Source organism: Hyaena hyaena, unplaced genomic scaffold, assembly GCF_003009895.1.
Source record: "Hyaena hyaena isolate Hyena2069 unplaced genomic scaffold, ASM300989v1 scaffold_427, whole genome shotgun sequence".
NCBI lineage: Eukaryota > Metazoa > Chordata > Mammalia > Carnivora > Hyaenidae > Hyaena > Hyaena hyaena.
In genome coordinates this window covers 842,770-857,780 of record NW_024081064.1, presented here as the reverse complement: position 1 = coordinate 857,780, position 15,011 = coordinate 842,770, and the positions used below count along the sequence as shown (strand labels likewise).

General features: G+C 55.1%; 1 protein-coding gene and 1 long non-coding RNA gene across 2 annotated transcripts in view; one reads left to right on the top strand and one right to left on the bottom strand.

Moving 5' to 3' along the window:
- The window catches only part of EVL (Enah/Vasp-like), a 141,405-nt gene that overhangs the window by 75,805 nt on the left and 50,589 nt on the right, over positions 1 to 15,011 (top strand). The window contains 1 exon segment of the mRNA XM_039252928.1: positions 10,892 to 11,060. Coding sequence (XP_039108859.1) covers positions 10,892 to 11,060 — 169 coding nt within the window.
- LOC120245746 lies at positions 4,865 to 7,267 on the bottom strand. The gene is made up of 3 exons (XR_005531865.1): positions 7,217 to 7,267; positions 6,759 to 6,901; positions 4,865 to 6,055 (listed from the first exon to the last, which is right to left on the bottom strand). It is a non-coding gene; the product is annotated as an uncharacterized LOC120245746 (long non-coding RNA).

The following is a 15,011-nucleotide window of genomic DNA, read 5'->3' as shown; positions in this document are numbered from 1 at the left end:
TGTGTTAGTGGCCTTGAAAGAAAGTGGGGGAAGTGGGTGTGAGACAGGTTCAGTCTGAGAATATCAGACTGAGGGTCGCCTGGGGGGCTCAGTCTGTTGAACGTCCGACTTCAGCTCAGGTCATGATCTCGTGGTTTGTGGGTTTGAGCCCCACGTTGGGCTCTGTGCTGACAGCTCAGAGCCTGGAGCCTGCTTTGGATTCTGTGTCTCCCTCTCTCTGACCCTACCCTGCTCACGCTGCCTCTCTCTCTCTCTCAAGAATAAATAAAACATTGAAAAATTAAAAAAAAATATATATGAGACTCGGTCAGAAGTTGGTGGGATCGTTTTCTCCAGATTTCACTAGACTCCACAGAGAAGTGCAGACGAGCTGTCCAAGCATCTGGGACAGTGGCATTATTAGAACAGAGAAAAGGGAAACACTTTCATTGCAGGTGACATAGCTGTCTGACCCTCCCAACCAATTTGGATGGAAGAAAAGGTGACACTGAATTTAGGCTTCATTCACCCAAAGCCTCCTTTGCATTCTCGCGCTTGCAACATGGGGCTCAGACAGTCAGCATTTGAGTTTCCTTGTGTGACTGTACGCAGACCTCACCCTGTTTTCATTGCTGTAGTTCAGCCGCTCTCAGATGTGGTCGGGAGAACAGCCCTTATAGGGGGTGAGTCAACACTGTATTTATAATAACACTAAGACGTTGTTTGCCTTTTTTACTCATATCTCACAAGTGCATAGTGGAATTTTCCAGAAGCTACATGACATGTGCTGATGTTGTCAGCTGTGACGGGTAGTGAAATGTGTGCTTGTGCATTCTTGTGTTTTGGTTCTATTTTTTGTTTTTTGGGTTTTTTAGAGTTGTTTCTTTATTTTTTTAAAATGCTTATTTATTTTGAGAGAGAGAGAGTCCGCACAAGCGGGAGAGGGGCAGAGGGAGAGGGAGAGAGAAAATCCCAACCAGGCTCCCCACCATTAGCCCAGAGCCCAGCGTGGGACTGGATCTCATGAACCGTGAGATCATGCCCTGAGCCGAAGTCGGATGCTTAAGGTCATCTTTCCTCATTGTCCGTTTCCTTTGCCAACTAAAATACCATTTTACATCTAATCACCATTTCCGATTACTGAAAAGTAATCGTGCCGTTGCCGCCTGAGTGCGCTGGGTGTGGACGCACTTTGTACTGATGCCGCCTGGGTGTCGGGGGCGCGGACGCCCTTCATAGACGCCGCCTGAGTGTCGGGGGCGGGGACGCGCCTCGTGCCAATGCTGCCTGAGTGTCGGGGGCGTGGGCGCCCTTCATAGACGCCGCCTGAGCGTCTGGGGCGCAAACGCCTCGTGCCGACGCCGCCCGAGTGTCGTGGGCGCCCTTCATAGACGCCGCCTGCGTGTCAGGGGCGCGCACGCGCCTCGTGCCGACGCCACCTGAGTGTCGGGGGCGCGCACGCGCCTCGTGCCGACGCCGCCTGAGTGCCGGGGGCGGGGACGCGCCGCCTGAGTGCCGGGGGCGGGGACGCGCCTCGTGCGGACGCCGCCAGAGTGTCGGGGGCGGGGACGCGCCTCGTGCCGACGCCGCCTGAGTGTCGGGGGCGGGGACGCGCCTCGTGCCGACGCCGCCTGAGTGTCGGGGGCGCGGACGCCCTTCATAGACGCCGCCCGAGTGTCGTGGGCGCCCTTCATAGACGCCGCCTGAGTGTCGGGGAGCGCGGACGCCCTTCATAGACGCCGCCTGAGTGCCGGGGGCGGGGACGCGCCTCGTGCCGACGCCGCCTGAGTGTCCGCGCACACAGACCTGTTACCGAGCCAATATTTCTTGCTCAAGATGGTAGCTTGGCAGCCGATCGTGTTAGCAAACCAGCTTCTGTTTATCTCCTCAGGCTTCGCCACGACCTGGCCTCCCTGAAGCCTAGTCCAGAAGGATCGTTATCCTCATTTTGCGGAGCCAGGCACGGGCTCCCCCAAGGCCACGTGGCTAGCGGACGACGAGCCGGGCCTGGGCAGAGCTCGGACTAGGCATCACATCCCCTGCTCTACCCACGCGGCCTCCACGCGGGGCAGTGTTGGTTGGACGTCCCTGGCCTGTGTTTTGCACCAGCGCGCCCCCCTCCCGCCCCAGACTTTCCCTCTGCCCCTGTTCACAGGAAAAGAGCTAGCACTGCCAGAGGAGCCGGTGGAAAGTTGCAGCAAGGGGGCTCAGGACAGGAGCGAGGGCGAGTCTGTCCCCTCTGGGGACTAGGCCATGGTTCTGCAGAGAGCAGCTGGTGTGGAGCGGGTGGAGGGCCTGCACCCTGCGGGCCGGGGCCCCAGGGACACTGCACGGCAGGCTAGGGGTGAGGGGTGCCGCGTGTGTGCGTGGAGGGGGAGTTGAAAGGTGAGCAGGGGCACCGAGGGAGTGAGGCCTGAGAAGCCAGAGGCAGAGACCTCCAGAGGAAGAAGGAAGGCAGGGTTCCAGCTAGTGGTGTCTGTCCCCGCCGCCCCTGGGTGACTCCGGACAAGCCACTTCCTGTAACACAGGGATACACGTAATCACTTGCCCGAGAGGGTTGAGTGTCTTGAGATGTCATGTGTGCTTTGACACAGGGGCCTGCACTGGGGCAGGTGTGCGCTCCATTCTTCGGAGAGAGTCTGGGGTGTGGCCAAGGAGAGGCCGGCCCTCCCCATGCCCCTTGCCTTGGCACTTGGGTTGAGGGGCGGGGGCGGAGCCTGGCACGTGATTCCCTGCACTGGGCACCCGAACAGGCTACCGTGGCTGCACCCCTGCCCCCACCCCCAGTGGCTGCCCTGCTGCCAGCTGAGGGGTTGCCTCCCAGCTGATTCTCAGCCTGCATGTTCAAGTTCACTCTTATTGCTTGTGTGTTGAAAGTAAGCAAAGCACAGCGTTACAAGCCGCCTCAGAGTCTGACTCTGTTTTTGCTGGGCTTTGGGAATGTTTATCTATGGCCACCTGTCTCTAGCCTCCCTCTGAGTCTGAGTTTGCGAGGGTGCTGGTACCGTGCTACTCTGGGTGGGGGTTGAGGGGATGCACCGGGTGGCTCACACTGTGGCTTGCCCTCCAGCAGCTCCCCTTCTCTGGAGGAGGGCAAGTTCTAAAGAGGGATCACTAAAGCTTGAAAGTGATCAGAAGACGCAGGGCCATCGAGGGGGGCAAGGGACAGACACATGCTTGTTGGGCACGCAGACTGTGCCGGGTACTGGGCACCATCATCTAGAAGAACGCCTCTGTTTTATTAGGTCTGTTTTATGGAAGAGAATTATTTCCAGGGAGCCCCCTGTTCTCCCTGTGATGTCACTAGTGGGAACCTGCCTTGTCACTGTGTGTTTCCTGCTGAGTTATAATCTCCTCAAGGGCAGGACATGTCCCGTTCATCCCCAGAACCTCGCGGTGTGTCTTTCCCTTAGTAGTTATTAAGGGAATGGGAATGAATGTTCCGTCAGCCAGAGGTTTGCTGAAGGCAGTGACGCTTGACCTGAGCTTGCAGAAGAGGGAAGACGCAGACCTGTGGATGGAGGAGGGAGAGAGCACCTTAAGGAGGAAGAAGCACCTTTAATTTCCTGAGTACTACCAGAAGGTCACTTTAACTGGCCCGGCATCAGGAGGATGCCTCTGTGGCTAGACACACCAGGCTGTCCTTCCGCACTGGTTTCCGCCAGGCACGGTGTGGAACAGCAAGGAGGGAGGGTCCCTGGGACCAGCCAAGAGCTTGCCCTGTTGTCTCGGAACTCCAAAGATACACAGGTACGACAGGAACTCAGGGAAGACAGGAAAGCCTGTCTTGAGGAAATGGTCCTTGAGCTGGTGGCATCCATGCCCAGCAGAGGCCCTTGCCGTGAGAGCTGTTCCCGGCCACGGCACAGCAAACGCTAACGGGTCAGAGAAGGACCATCTAACTTGGCCTAGGGCTTCAAGGAGAGCTTTCTAAAGGGAGTAACGTGAGTAGCGCTTAAGGATGAGTAGGAATTACTGGCAAACTAGGCTGGAAAAAGCATCCCAGGCAGAGGGACTAGCATGAGCCAGGGCAGCGGGGCGTGACCAGGTAGGCAAGGAGTAGAGTGTGAAGCGAAGGGCCACTGGCCTTGCCAGAGCAGGGGCTTCACCCGGTAATGATCATGATGCCCACCCTCCGGTGCCAGAGCACTCCGGCAGCTGCCCCAGGGATTTCCTGAGGAGGGGGGCTCAGAGTGTATTTTAATAAGCACCTTACCAGACTCTGAGGAAAACAGTTTTGAGAACCACAGGCACAGCATGAAGAGAAGACGTTCTGGGTGGTTCACACCAGGGAGCACCCAGATTTAAAGTGGTTTTAAAAATCTGTTTTGGAGCAAAGAGCCCTTGAGGACACCGTAGAAGCCTCCTTCAGAAGGAGCTCGCACACTCACTTTTGCAGATAATTGCAGGTCTGGAGTCCTTTCTGTGGAACCCCCCGCCCCACACCATGAATCACCCCTCGTGTAAACGCCGAGTAGAAAACCTCACACGAGGGGCTGCAAGGAGCCTACGGAGAGAGATGGGAGCCAAGGAGCAGGAAGAGTCAGGGACAGGAGAGGTTTCCAGAAGTACGACGTTGCAGCACGTCTCTTCAGTACAGGGGACGAGAGTTCTGTGCACTGCGGAGCAGCCACCTGCCCCGTGCACGCCAGGTCCCAGGGTTGGGGGGGGTGGTCCTGGGGCACAAGCAGGTGCCGAGGAACCGGGGGGAGCGGGCAGGCAGGAGCCTGATGGAAGAGCAGGGGGAGCCGCTGGGGGCGGGCAGTGGGCACCAGTTCATGCCGGCTCCCATCAGCCACGCCCTCGTTCACAGGTTCCTATTAGGTGCTTAACCCTGAGAGGGCTACTGAGTGAGAGAGACAGAAGCAGCCCCCAGTAGGGCTCCCCGCCGCTGTCCGGGTTTTAGTGCCAAGTGACTTGCCCTGGGCCCCAGGCAAACCCCGTTCCCAGTCCTGCCCGGGAGACAGAGTCAGACAGTGTGGTGATTTGTTCTGTCTGCAGGGGGCGACCGAGTCAGGGCACTGGGCTGAGCAGGCAGCTCTGCGAGAGCTGGGGGACCGGGAGGTGGGATCCTGTCTTTGCAGAAGTGACCCTCAGCTGACACTATGAGGAGCTGGGGAGGGCGGAGCGCCCTTGCCCAGAACGGCCTTCTGTCTCTGCGGCCTGGGCAGGCAGGGGGGCGAGGCCGGGGGGGCTCCTGCAGACACGGCCGCCCCCCCGGGCACTGTACACTGTGCGCGCTGGGCCCAGCTCAGAGTCGCAGCCTCCCGGCCCTCTGACCCTGGGCGTCAGGAGATGGAGAACAGTGTTGGTAATCCGTAACAGATGCTTTCATTTGGCAGCTCCTCGCCCTCTCAGCGTAAGTGGAGCGGGATTGTAAATGGAATGTTCCCACGGGCTCAGGATCCTGAACACGCTCATCCACTTGGAGTCATGTACTCCACAAACAGTGCTTAGTGTGTCCCGCGCACAGACTGGGGTTGCAGAGGGGAAGGGGGAAGAGGCTGGTGGGGAAGAGGGCGCTGACGCGGGTACCGAGGCGCAGGACACGCTGAGAAGTGCTGTGATCGTGCAGACGCCACGGGGGTCTCCGTGCCCAAGCCCAGACTCAGCTTTCCGGCGAGCCTCTGTGATGAGCCCTGTGCCTCTCTGTTCCCTTTTCGGCTTTACATCCCCTGTCCTTGCTTGACAAATTTATACTCTGCCCTCGAGGTTTCTGTTGAATAAGCCCTGAAAGGTACGTACTTGTCGGGTGGAAAGGGATTCCCAGCTGACCGCACTAGAGAGCGCATGGCTGGGATGGAGGGTCTGTGCGAGCCTGGGAAAAGTTCAGAAACCTCCTTCCCAGCCTGACGTGTCACGTCTGACAGCTGGTGGGGCAGGTGTCCTGCGCTTTTCCAGAAGCACTGATGGGGCGAGAGTGGGAGGCGGACTTCCGGCCGCCTGCGCTGTGGGGTGGGTGGCAAGCCGCTCCCGTGGGTTAGTTTTATCTCCAGGTGCACGAGAGGTTCTCATGTCAGGTCCAGGAAGATCCCTAGTTGTGTGCAGAAACTTTGGGGTGGAGTTTGCTCCTTTCCTTTTTAAAAAAATTTTATAACGTTTAGTCATTTTTTTGAGACAGAGAGAGCATGAATGGGGGAGGGGCAGAGAGAGAGGGAGACACAGAATCCGAAGCAGGTTCCACGCTCTAAGCTGTCAGCACAGAGCGCGACGCAGGACTCGAACCCACGAACTGTGAGATCATGACCTGAGCCGAAGTCAGATGCTTGAACGACCGAGCCACACAGGCACCTGCTCCTTTTCTTTTTAGGTTGAGGGATTTCAACAGATATTCAATAGCAGTCTCTGATGTGTGCTCTAACAGAGTTAACTGGTGAGCCAGTGACAGCCTGGGCCCAGCAAGTATTCACTGCTATCGAGGGTCTCCCAAGGTCAGATTAGCCTTGAACAGTTGGGGAAACTGAGGCCCAGAGTCACACAGTCTTTCTCCTCTAAGCTTCTGACAAAAGGGCTGTTTAAAGCTTCACGAATGTTGCACATGCCACCAGGAGGGAAATGACAGGCTTCAATTTTTACAAACTCCTACGTACAAATACCTGTACACACACCCATACATGTACCTGTATGCACATCCGTATACACACCCGTATGTACACCCATACATGTACCCATATGCACACCCGTGCACACACCCATACAAAAGCCCAAATGACAAAAGGATTGGACCACTTGTTCCAAGAGAGCCCTTCTTCTGAGAGAAAGACTCTGGTTGTACTTACTGCTCAGAGCAGCCTGTTAGGCCCCGTGGGGGAGAAAGTCCATCAGGCTGGTGATGCGGCGTCAGGTGGAATAAACCAGACGGTAGTTCAGCGCATTTCCCACGCCCCCAGTCAGCTGGTTGTTTTGATCACATAAAGACAGCCTGCCAGAGAGAAGCCCTCATGAGGCCTGACCTTAGCTTCCCCTCCAGCTGCATGTGCTTCAGGGCGCCTCAGAGCCAGGGAGGGTGGGAGCTGTGTGTGCCCGTCAGCTTGGGCACAGAGTGTGTGCGGTCTGCTGGGGGGGGGGGGGAGGATCTTGTCTGGTTTCATTTAGTAAAGGCAATTTTGTATGTACATTTTTAAAAATAACTCACTTCGTCATTCAATAATATTTTTAAAAACATTTGCCTGAGCTGCCCTCAGATGGTAACTGATGTAGACAAGTGAAGTTCATGGACAGTGCTTAGTTTTCATACCCAGTGAAGACACAGAGGAGCCCGGAGACCGCATGGAGCTCAGAGACCAGGTCCAGGCAGGAGAACAATCAAAATCCTATGAAAATGGAAACAAAACTCCCAAAGGGATGTAATAATCTTAAGTAGACAACATGGGTATTTTCTTGCATTTCAGCTTTGTTAGTGGTGATAAAATAAGCAGAGACAGATCAGTGCCATTCAAGTGGGGGGAAAAAGAACAGGGTTTTTTGGTTAATGCCAAGTTCAGTTTGCATGTCAAGTGTTAAAAACAGCAACCGCAGGGAACCCATGCCTGTAACTACCACGGGAAGGGTAGTTGGTGTGTAAACACGTGCTCGGGTGCAGCACGGTAGTGAGCACTTGACCTCTCCCGTCACCCGTGTGACCCTGAACCACGTGTGGTGACCCCAGGCCCCCGCCCCAGGAGCTGCGGTACCCTGTGTAGCATGCCGGCTGTCCGCCTCCGCCACCCGGAGTCCCACATCCCCTTCCTGAGCTCGCTGGGGGTTGAGGGTTGAGGCTCTTCGTGGGCAGCACACATGGCGTCTTCTTCAGAAAGTCTCCAGCCCCCCTGGCCCCCCGGGTTCACTGAGGCGTGTGAGGAGCCGCCTCGTGTTGGGGGTAGCTGGGAGCTCTCTAGGGCAGGGGCTGCCCTGTTCATCTCCCCGTCACTCAGTGCCTTTGACTCCCGGGGCCTCTGTGCTTGTCTCACTGACATGCAGACGTGACACCCAGTCATAGGACCCAGACACGAAGGAAGCAGGGGCCGCTGGAGGAGAGGGACCGGGGACGGCAAGGGGGCTTGCGGCCTTGTCCCGTGAATGGTGGGGGGGCTCCCTCCAGTTGTCCCGTGGGCCGTCCCAGGCCATCCAGAACACCTCTGTGACTCTGGAAGACAGAGAGGGCAGTGTCGCTCAGAACTGCCGAAACCACTTCCCAACCGAATGGGCTGCTTTGGGGAGCAGTGAGCCCCCCACCGGCAGCGGTTTCAGTTCAAGGCCTCGTCTGCACGCAGAGCTGCCTCAGAAGGCCTGCCGCACTGGACGTGACAGTGGCTTAGGGCCTCTCTAGGCCCTGAGATCCTGCAGGGAGCATGGATTAAGCCCCTGCTGTGTGCCGGGCTGCGGGCCCGCAGGCACGCCCTGTCTGCTGCAACAGGGCATGTCACTTTGGGTCTCCCACGAAGCAGACCCCAAGCCCCTTCAGATGATTTGCATGCAAGAGATTCGTGGGGACCCATCAGCGAAAGATGGAGGGAGCGGGAACAGGCGGGGGGAGCCCCGGGCCGTGATGCAGGTGTGCCGTCTGTGAAAGGAGGAGGGGCGGAAGGGCCTTGTGGGAGGCGTCCCAGGCCGATGCAGGGTCCCGAACGAAGGCTTCCCCCGTGGAAGAGCCCCAGGTCCATCAGAGTGAGCTGGCGTGTCAGTTGTTGGGGGAGAGTGGCCAGGGAAACATGGCCTCTGTGCGTGCCTCGGTGGGGCACCTGGCACCATTGGGTCAGCTCTGCTCCCACAGCAGGACATCTGAAGAGCACGCCCGAGCGGCCGCTACCCAGGCATTGTAGAGAGCATCAGCCGTCACGCAGTACCTTCCCGGATTTGCTTCCCCAGAATCATCGCAGGGGCTTCCGCGGTCACGTGCCAGCAAATGGTAGAGCTGGGACCTCAGGTCCGAGCCCCCTGACCTCTGAGGTCCGTGGTTTGCTAAGTTGTCAGGCTCTCCCAGCCCCCAAGGGCTTCAGGAACACACATGCCTACTCGGCATTCACAGTGACCAACAGAGCAGGTCAGCGGTGGTAAGCAACACGCTTTAGGCCATTGCTTGATCTGTGCTTACTCGATGTGGGGATGGAACCATGATCTCCCCCTCTTCTACTTGACGTCCTCAGGACAGCAGGGGACCCCCAAGTGCAGTCTGGTAAGATACATGGCCTCAGGCTCCCAGACTCAGAAAAGTCAAAGCATAGCACCGTTTTGTGGTTTCTTTTTTTCCTCCCTGGCCTGGCTGGCTGTGGGCAGGAACCACGCCCATTTTGATCATCACTGATTTCTTCTTAAATATTTATTGAATATATGATAAGTTATGGGGGGAAAGCACCATTGCACAATTCACTCGCTATACACCCGGCCATGCACAGAGCTCTCAACACAGGGCTTGGTCGGTTGAGGTCAAGCCCACCCGAGACTCTCGAACCCCGAGCACAGCTGGGGGGCCAGCAGGAAGTTGGAGCCCCAGCACTGGCACAGGAGGCCCTTGGCTGGGTAGTCGTAAAATGTAAAGCAAAGTAGAGGAGTGTGTGCAGAAGGGCTTGTGTGTGCCCCGGACACACAATTATTGTTAAGATTATAACAGTCTGTACACCGGGTCGCCCACTGTCTGAGTCCCAGAGGAGCTGGGTCCTGAGGAAGCCCAGTTCTTTGGGAGACTTAAGGAACCGACTGTGTTGGCCAAGTTGAGGTTCCCAGGTCACCGAGGGCTAATCCCATAAAAACCCTACTTTGTCACCCAACCGTCTGGGCGGTGGAGGGGGGAGGGGATCTTTTTCAAGTGTTTTGCTTCCCTGACTTCTTACATGGACATAACGTGACTTTTTCTTGACTGCTTAGTCGCAGCGCTATGATTATCTGGGACTCACATTTCTTCTATATTAACTGGCTTCAAATTGTTGGGCTTAAAATATTGTTTCTAATTCTTAAATTGCATTTATATGCCCTCCCTTTTTGATAACGGCCACTCCTCACTGTCACGGGCATGTCTGCTTATAAGGAGCGTGCCTTACCTTTTCAGTTTGGGAATTCTCATATGCTAGAGACTGAGAAGCTGCACAGCCAAGATTATCGGGCCCGTATGCGAGTGAAGAGGTCAGGGGGCTCGGAGAGACCCCCTCTGAACAACGTGGTAGGAGCTGTGGTGCACCGATCTTGGTAGATGACCGTTTTCTCTCTCCGGGGGCTTTTAGTACCTCTTTCCTGGTTTCCGTTGTGTTCTTAATGGATGACGTTGCTTGGGAAATCGTGTCACCACAGTATGGTGCCACCATCTTTTATTGTCACTTACATCCCTCTGTCCTGCAGAAGGTCAGCCAATCATTGTGTCATCTGCATAGCTTGTCTGATGCTTCCCCGCCCTAATATCAGGCATTGAGCCTTTTGTTATCTGTTGTAAGAATACTGTCTGTGTCGTGTGCTTTAGAGTCGACAAAACTGGTTGGAAATCACAAATTTAATCCCTGAGTACCTGTGTGAGTTTGTATAAATCTTTCCAAGTCTCTGAGCCACTCGTTGCCTGTCTACAAAATGGCGGCAGTGAATGGCTATGTCCTGAGTTGTGACACTTGGATGCTTTTAATGCAGTGTCTCATTTAACACCATGACTAGAAGGGTGTATAGACATTTGGCGAATTATAATCGGAATTTCCTTTCTCATTCAAGCACTTTTTCCCTGAAAGGGAAGCCGTGTTTTCTAAGCTTTGGGAACTGTTGTCACAGTACTTCCTCTCCACTCCTTGAGGTCCTTGGAGAATGAAAACCGCCCTTCCGGGGGCAGTGGGAAGCCCGGGCGATTGGAAGTTTCTTTGTGTCAAGGGGCAGTCGGCGTCCGTTTCAGAAAAGGGAAAGCCGGCTTCCAGAAACCTTCTAGCTGAGGCTGACGCTTAAGTTTTCTCTTGGTCTGCAGTGAACAGAGTATCTGCCAAGCCCGGGCTTCCGTGATGGTCTACGACGACACCAGTAAGAAATGGGTTCCCATCAAAGCCGGCCAGCAGGGGTTCAGCCGGGTCAACATATACCACAACACTGCCAGCAACAGCTTCAGAGTCGTTGGGGTCAAGCTTCAGGACCAGCAGGTGAGCGCTGGAGCCACAGGCTACACTCAGGGGCACGTGCCCCCCCCCACCACCACACTCATACATACTGAAAATATGTAAGTCATAATAATGATGTTGATGAGGTCAGAATGTGGAGTCCTGAGGTCAGGATTCCCATTCTGCTTCCATACGAGACCCTGAGCACGCCGTCTTCCTTGAACTTCATTGTTCATATCTGTCTTAGAGCCAGTAATCCCCACTCTGTCTTCCTCACTGTGTCATTATCGTGTTAGAATAAAGTACTGGGTGTGAAACGGCTCTGAAAAACGACATTGCAGACTGTGAGTGTTACTTCCCGCCTGCCCGGCCATAAGCGGTAATGCTGTGAAAACGTCTGGTTCATCAGCCCCCATAAAGTGTAACTTTGGAAAGGATAGTAAGGTGACGCGAAGAGTCGGGGATCACTTCTGTCCCTGAGGGCACGTCCTGGGCAAATCAGACAAGATGGCTGTGAGTGTCCCTGGCGAGTCTGCACACACAAGGCCAGTCCGCCTGTGTGAGAAGTGGTTGTGCTCACGCAGGGAGGGCAGAGTACTGGGCCGTGACCTGGACTGAAATAGAGACGTGGAAGAATAGAGCTTAACCGCAGTGACTCTGGTTACTGCTTAATGTCCTCCCTCCAACTCTCTGAGACCGATCTTTTTAGCAGTGAAATGAACAGTTCCGTGGTTTCAGCGTTTATGAAAAACTCTACCCACATAACATCTCCTGGCGTCCTTTGTCGGTCAAGTCCGAGCTAAACTGAGCAGCAGGTTAGCTGTTACTTCTGCAAGAATCGGCGTGTTAGCAGTTGGAAAACAAAGAACAGAGACCCAGGGCTCTATTTTGAGTACGTCGCCTGTTGAATGGGTTTCTACTTTGGCCAAAACAGCCCTGTTAAGTTTCAGATTCCTGTGGCTGAACGGGAGAGCCCCACCTCAGGACCCTCAGTAAAGGGTCTAACCCGGAACTCTTGGGGACCTTCAGATGCATCGCTTTCCCTTGTCGAAGAGCCTTACTGCTAGCAAGGTTTTCCTAGAAACCTTCTAGAAGCTGCTTCCCTGTTCTTCCAACTCACGGGTTCTGGCTCTGCCTTTTAGAGGTACATTGTGCCATGTATTGCAGCATATACAGCCTCAGTTGTGGTGACAGCCAAAAACCTCGCCCATGTTTCCCTAACACCCCTGGGTGGGGGCTGGCAGGGCAGCCCCTCCCCGCTACTTGGCTTTGACCTAAGGGGCCATTACCCAGGGCCTTTCCCGAACCACAGTGGGTGTTCCCTGAGCAATCGCTTTTACCGTGCCAAGTTTCCCGTGCCCTTCACACCTCTGGATTTCCCTCCAGGGCACACTAGGAAGACACCGCGGTGTGCCGGAAATGGCACAGCGCTGGAGAACGGGATTCCCGGAGGCCAGCATGCACCTTGTTCTCCGGGGCCTCGGTGGGAAGCACATACCGGGGCTCCTTCAGGAGGAGACCTCTTCCCCGTGCGGGGAGGGACTGGTGGCGGTCCTCAGTGATGTCCTGGGGAAATTCGAAGGCTGTGTTGACTCTGAGAGACTCCCAGAGTCTGACAGAGAAGGTACCAGCACAGCCTTCCACCTGGAATTGCATCTTCAAGAGGCAGTTCCTGGAATGTGGCTGAGCTGACCCTCTTTCCCAAGATGGATGGGTGTGTCCCTAGGAACGTACAAGGCATTCTTTGTAGCCAAGGCTCTAGAGAAAGTGGCAGGAAACCTGGCCCACAGTAGCTCCTGTGTAGCTCCAGGGGAGTTGATTTTTCTCCAGATTGATTTTTCTGCATGGAGGGCAAGGTCAAACATTTAGGGACAGGCTGAGAGCCCTGGGTTTATAACCCAGTCAGGTTATCATGCACATTTAATGCGCTGTATGGTTCATGGTGCACCTCCCATGCCTGTTATTTCAGCCTCCCAGGAGCCCCAGAGGGTGACAGTGTATGAATTCTCACCCCTGTCTTGCTAAATAGGCAGATAGAAAGCCAGGGGATCGTTGGTGGAGAGAGGGACCGATGCGCGCTCCTATCACGAGCAGCGGGCTAGCCCGAGTCTCACATTACAGGGGAAAAAATATCAAAATGAGCGATGGCACAGAAAATGTCAGTGAGCTGCCAGGCTGAATTGACACGAGGGGTCCAGAAGAAGATGGGTTATAGCCCTGCTCTCTGTGCGCTAGTCAGACTTCCCCCGGAACGTCGGGGCGAACCCAAGTGTCACAGGCTGGATTCCATACGGGGAAGGCGCCCAGATGGTGACCGGTCTGCCAACAGCAGCGCACTGTGGGACAGCTCGGAGGGGCGGGGGGGCGGGGCCGCAGGCTCCACACCGCCCACGGACTATGTGTGGAGGAGAAGGCTTGCTTTTCCTTGGCCCCCCGAGACAGGGCTAGGCATCCCGCGCAGACACCACCGTGAAGGTTTGAGCTGTGCAGCAGGAAGCGCGTTCTTCACACGCGCGTCGTCGGAGGGTGGTACGCGTTGCCAGCCCCCAGGCCAGCTGGCCGCCTGCTGAGAAGTCTGGGAAGGACGCTCCTTCACTGGACAGAGATTTGGGTGAGAGACCTCAGAAACCTTCACTCAGAAGCCCAGTTCCGTGGCCTTTAGCTCCAGGTGAACGTGTGAGTCAGAAAGACTGCTCTCTTTTTTTTTTTTTTATTGTCAGGGGCCCTTGACCGCTTGTACCCAGAGGCCTCAGAAGCATGCCAGTCCTCCCTTGGAAGACAAGGAAGGCCCTGTCACTTAGTCCCACACCCATGCCCAGATAGACACGCAGGCTTGGTAGCTGTGGGCTCGTGCACAGAACAACGTAGGACCTTTGAACATAAGTTTGTCTGGCAGCGGCTGTCCAGACCAGCCCTCCCAAATCTCAGAGAATCGCTTTACAGATAAAACAGATCAGAACAGAGGCTGAAGTGGACGAGTGGGGGAGGCAGACCTACTGACGCTGGCCGTGGGCTGGCGTGGCTGTGTCAGCGTCATACACGATAGGCTTCAAGACAAGGAGTATCACTAAAGGTAAAGAAGGACCTTTTTCATGATAAAAAGGTCTCTGGCAAAGGAAGACCGAACAATTCTACATTTATATCTTCAAAACATCCAGGGGTGCCTGGGGGGCTCAGTCAGCCAAGCATCTGACTTCAGCTCTGGTCATGGTCACATTGCTCTTGCGTTCGAGCCCTGCGTCAGGCTTTCTGCTGACAGTGCGGAGCTCACTTCAGATCATGTCTGCCTCTCTCTCTGCCCCTCCCCAGCTTGTGCTTTTTCCCTGTCTCAAAAATAAGTTTAAAAGATTAAAAAAAATAATAAAGCCAAATGGACAGATCTAACGAGACAAACGGACAAATCAAGAAGCAGAGTCGAAGATTCTAATCAGACCTCTGAGCAACTGACTGAACAGACAGACAGAAATAAGTAAAGAGATAGGAAATTTGAATAACGTCATTAACCTATGTGACCTAACATACATTTAGAGAAACCTCAGCCAACAGTGGTAGAATATACAGTCTTCTCAAATACGCGTTGAACATTTACCGAAGCACCAACGCAGTCATTGTGACACTGTGGGGTCTTCTCTCCTTTTGCTTTAAGATCCCTCAACCGTTCTTGATGTGACGTGGTTTCCAGACCTCTTCCACCAAAAAACATTTCCCTCCGGCTCGCTCTGGTTTGCTAAAGTCACTAAAAGTGCAGCACCAAAACCCGAGACCATTGAACACAGAGCTCCTGGGAGGGACTCCCCACGGCAGGAAGGAACAGGCTCTGCCACCCTACCCCAGAGAGGCTCTGGCCTCTCTACCCCCGTGAGTGTGCTCTCGTCTTAAGAGCAGTTAACCAGCGCTGTCTCACACTCTTTCTCAAAAATAAAGAAATTTTTAAAAAGGATGGGGGAGGGGGAGGTGCCTGGGTTGCCAAGTCAGTTAAGCGTCTGACTTAGA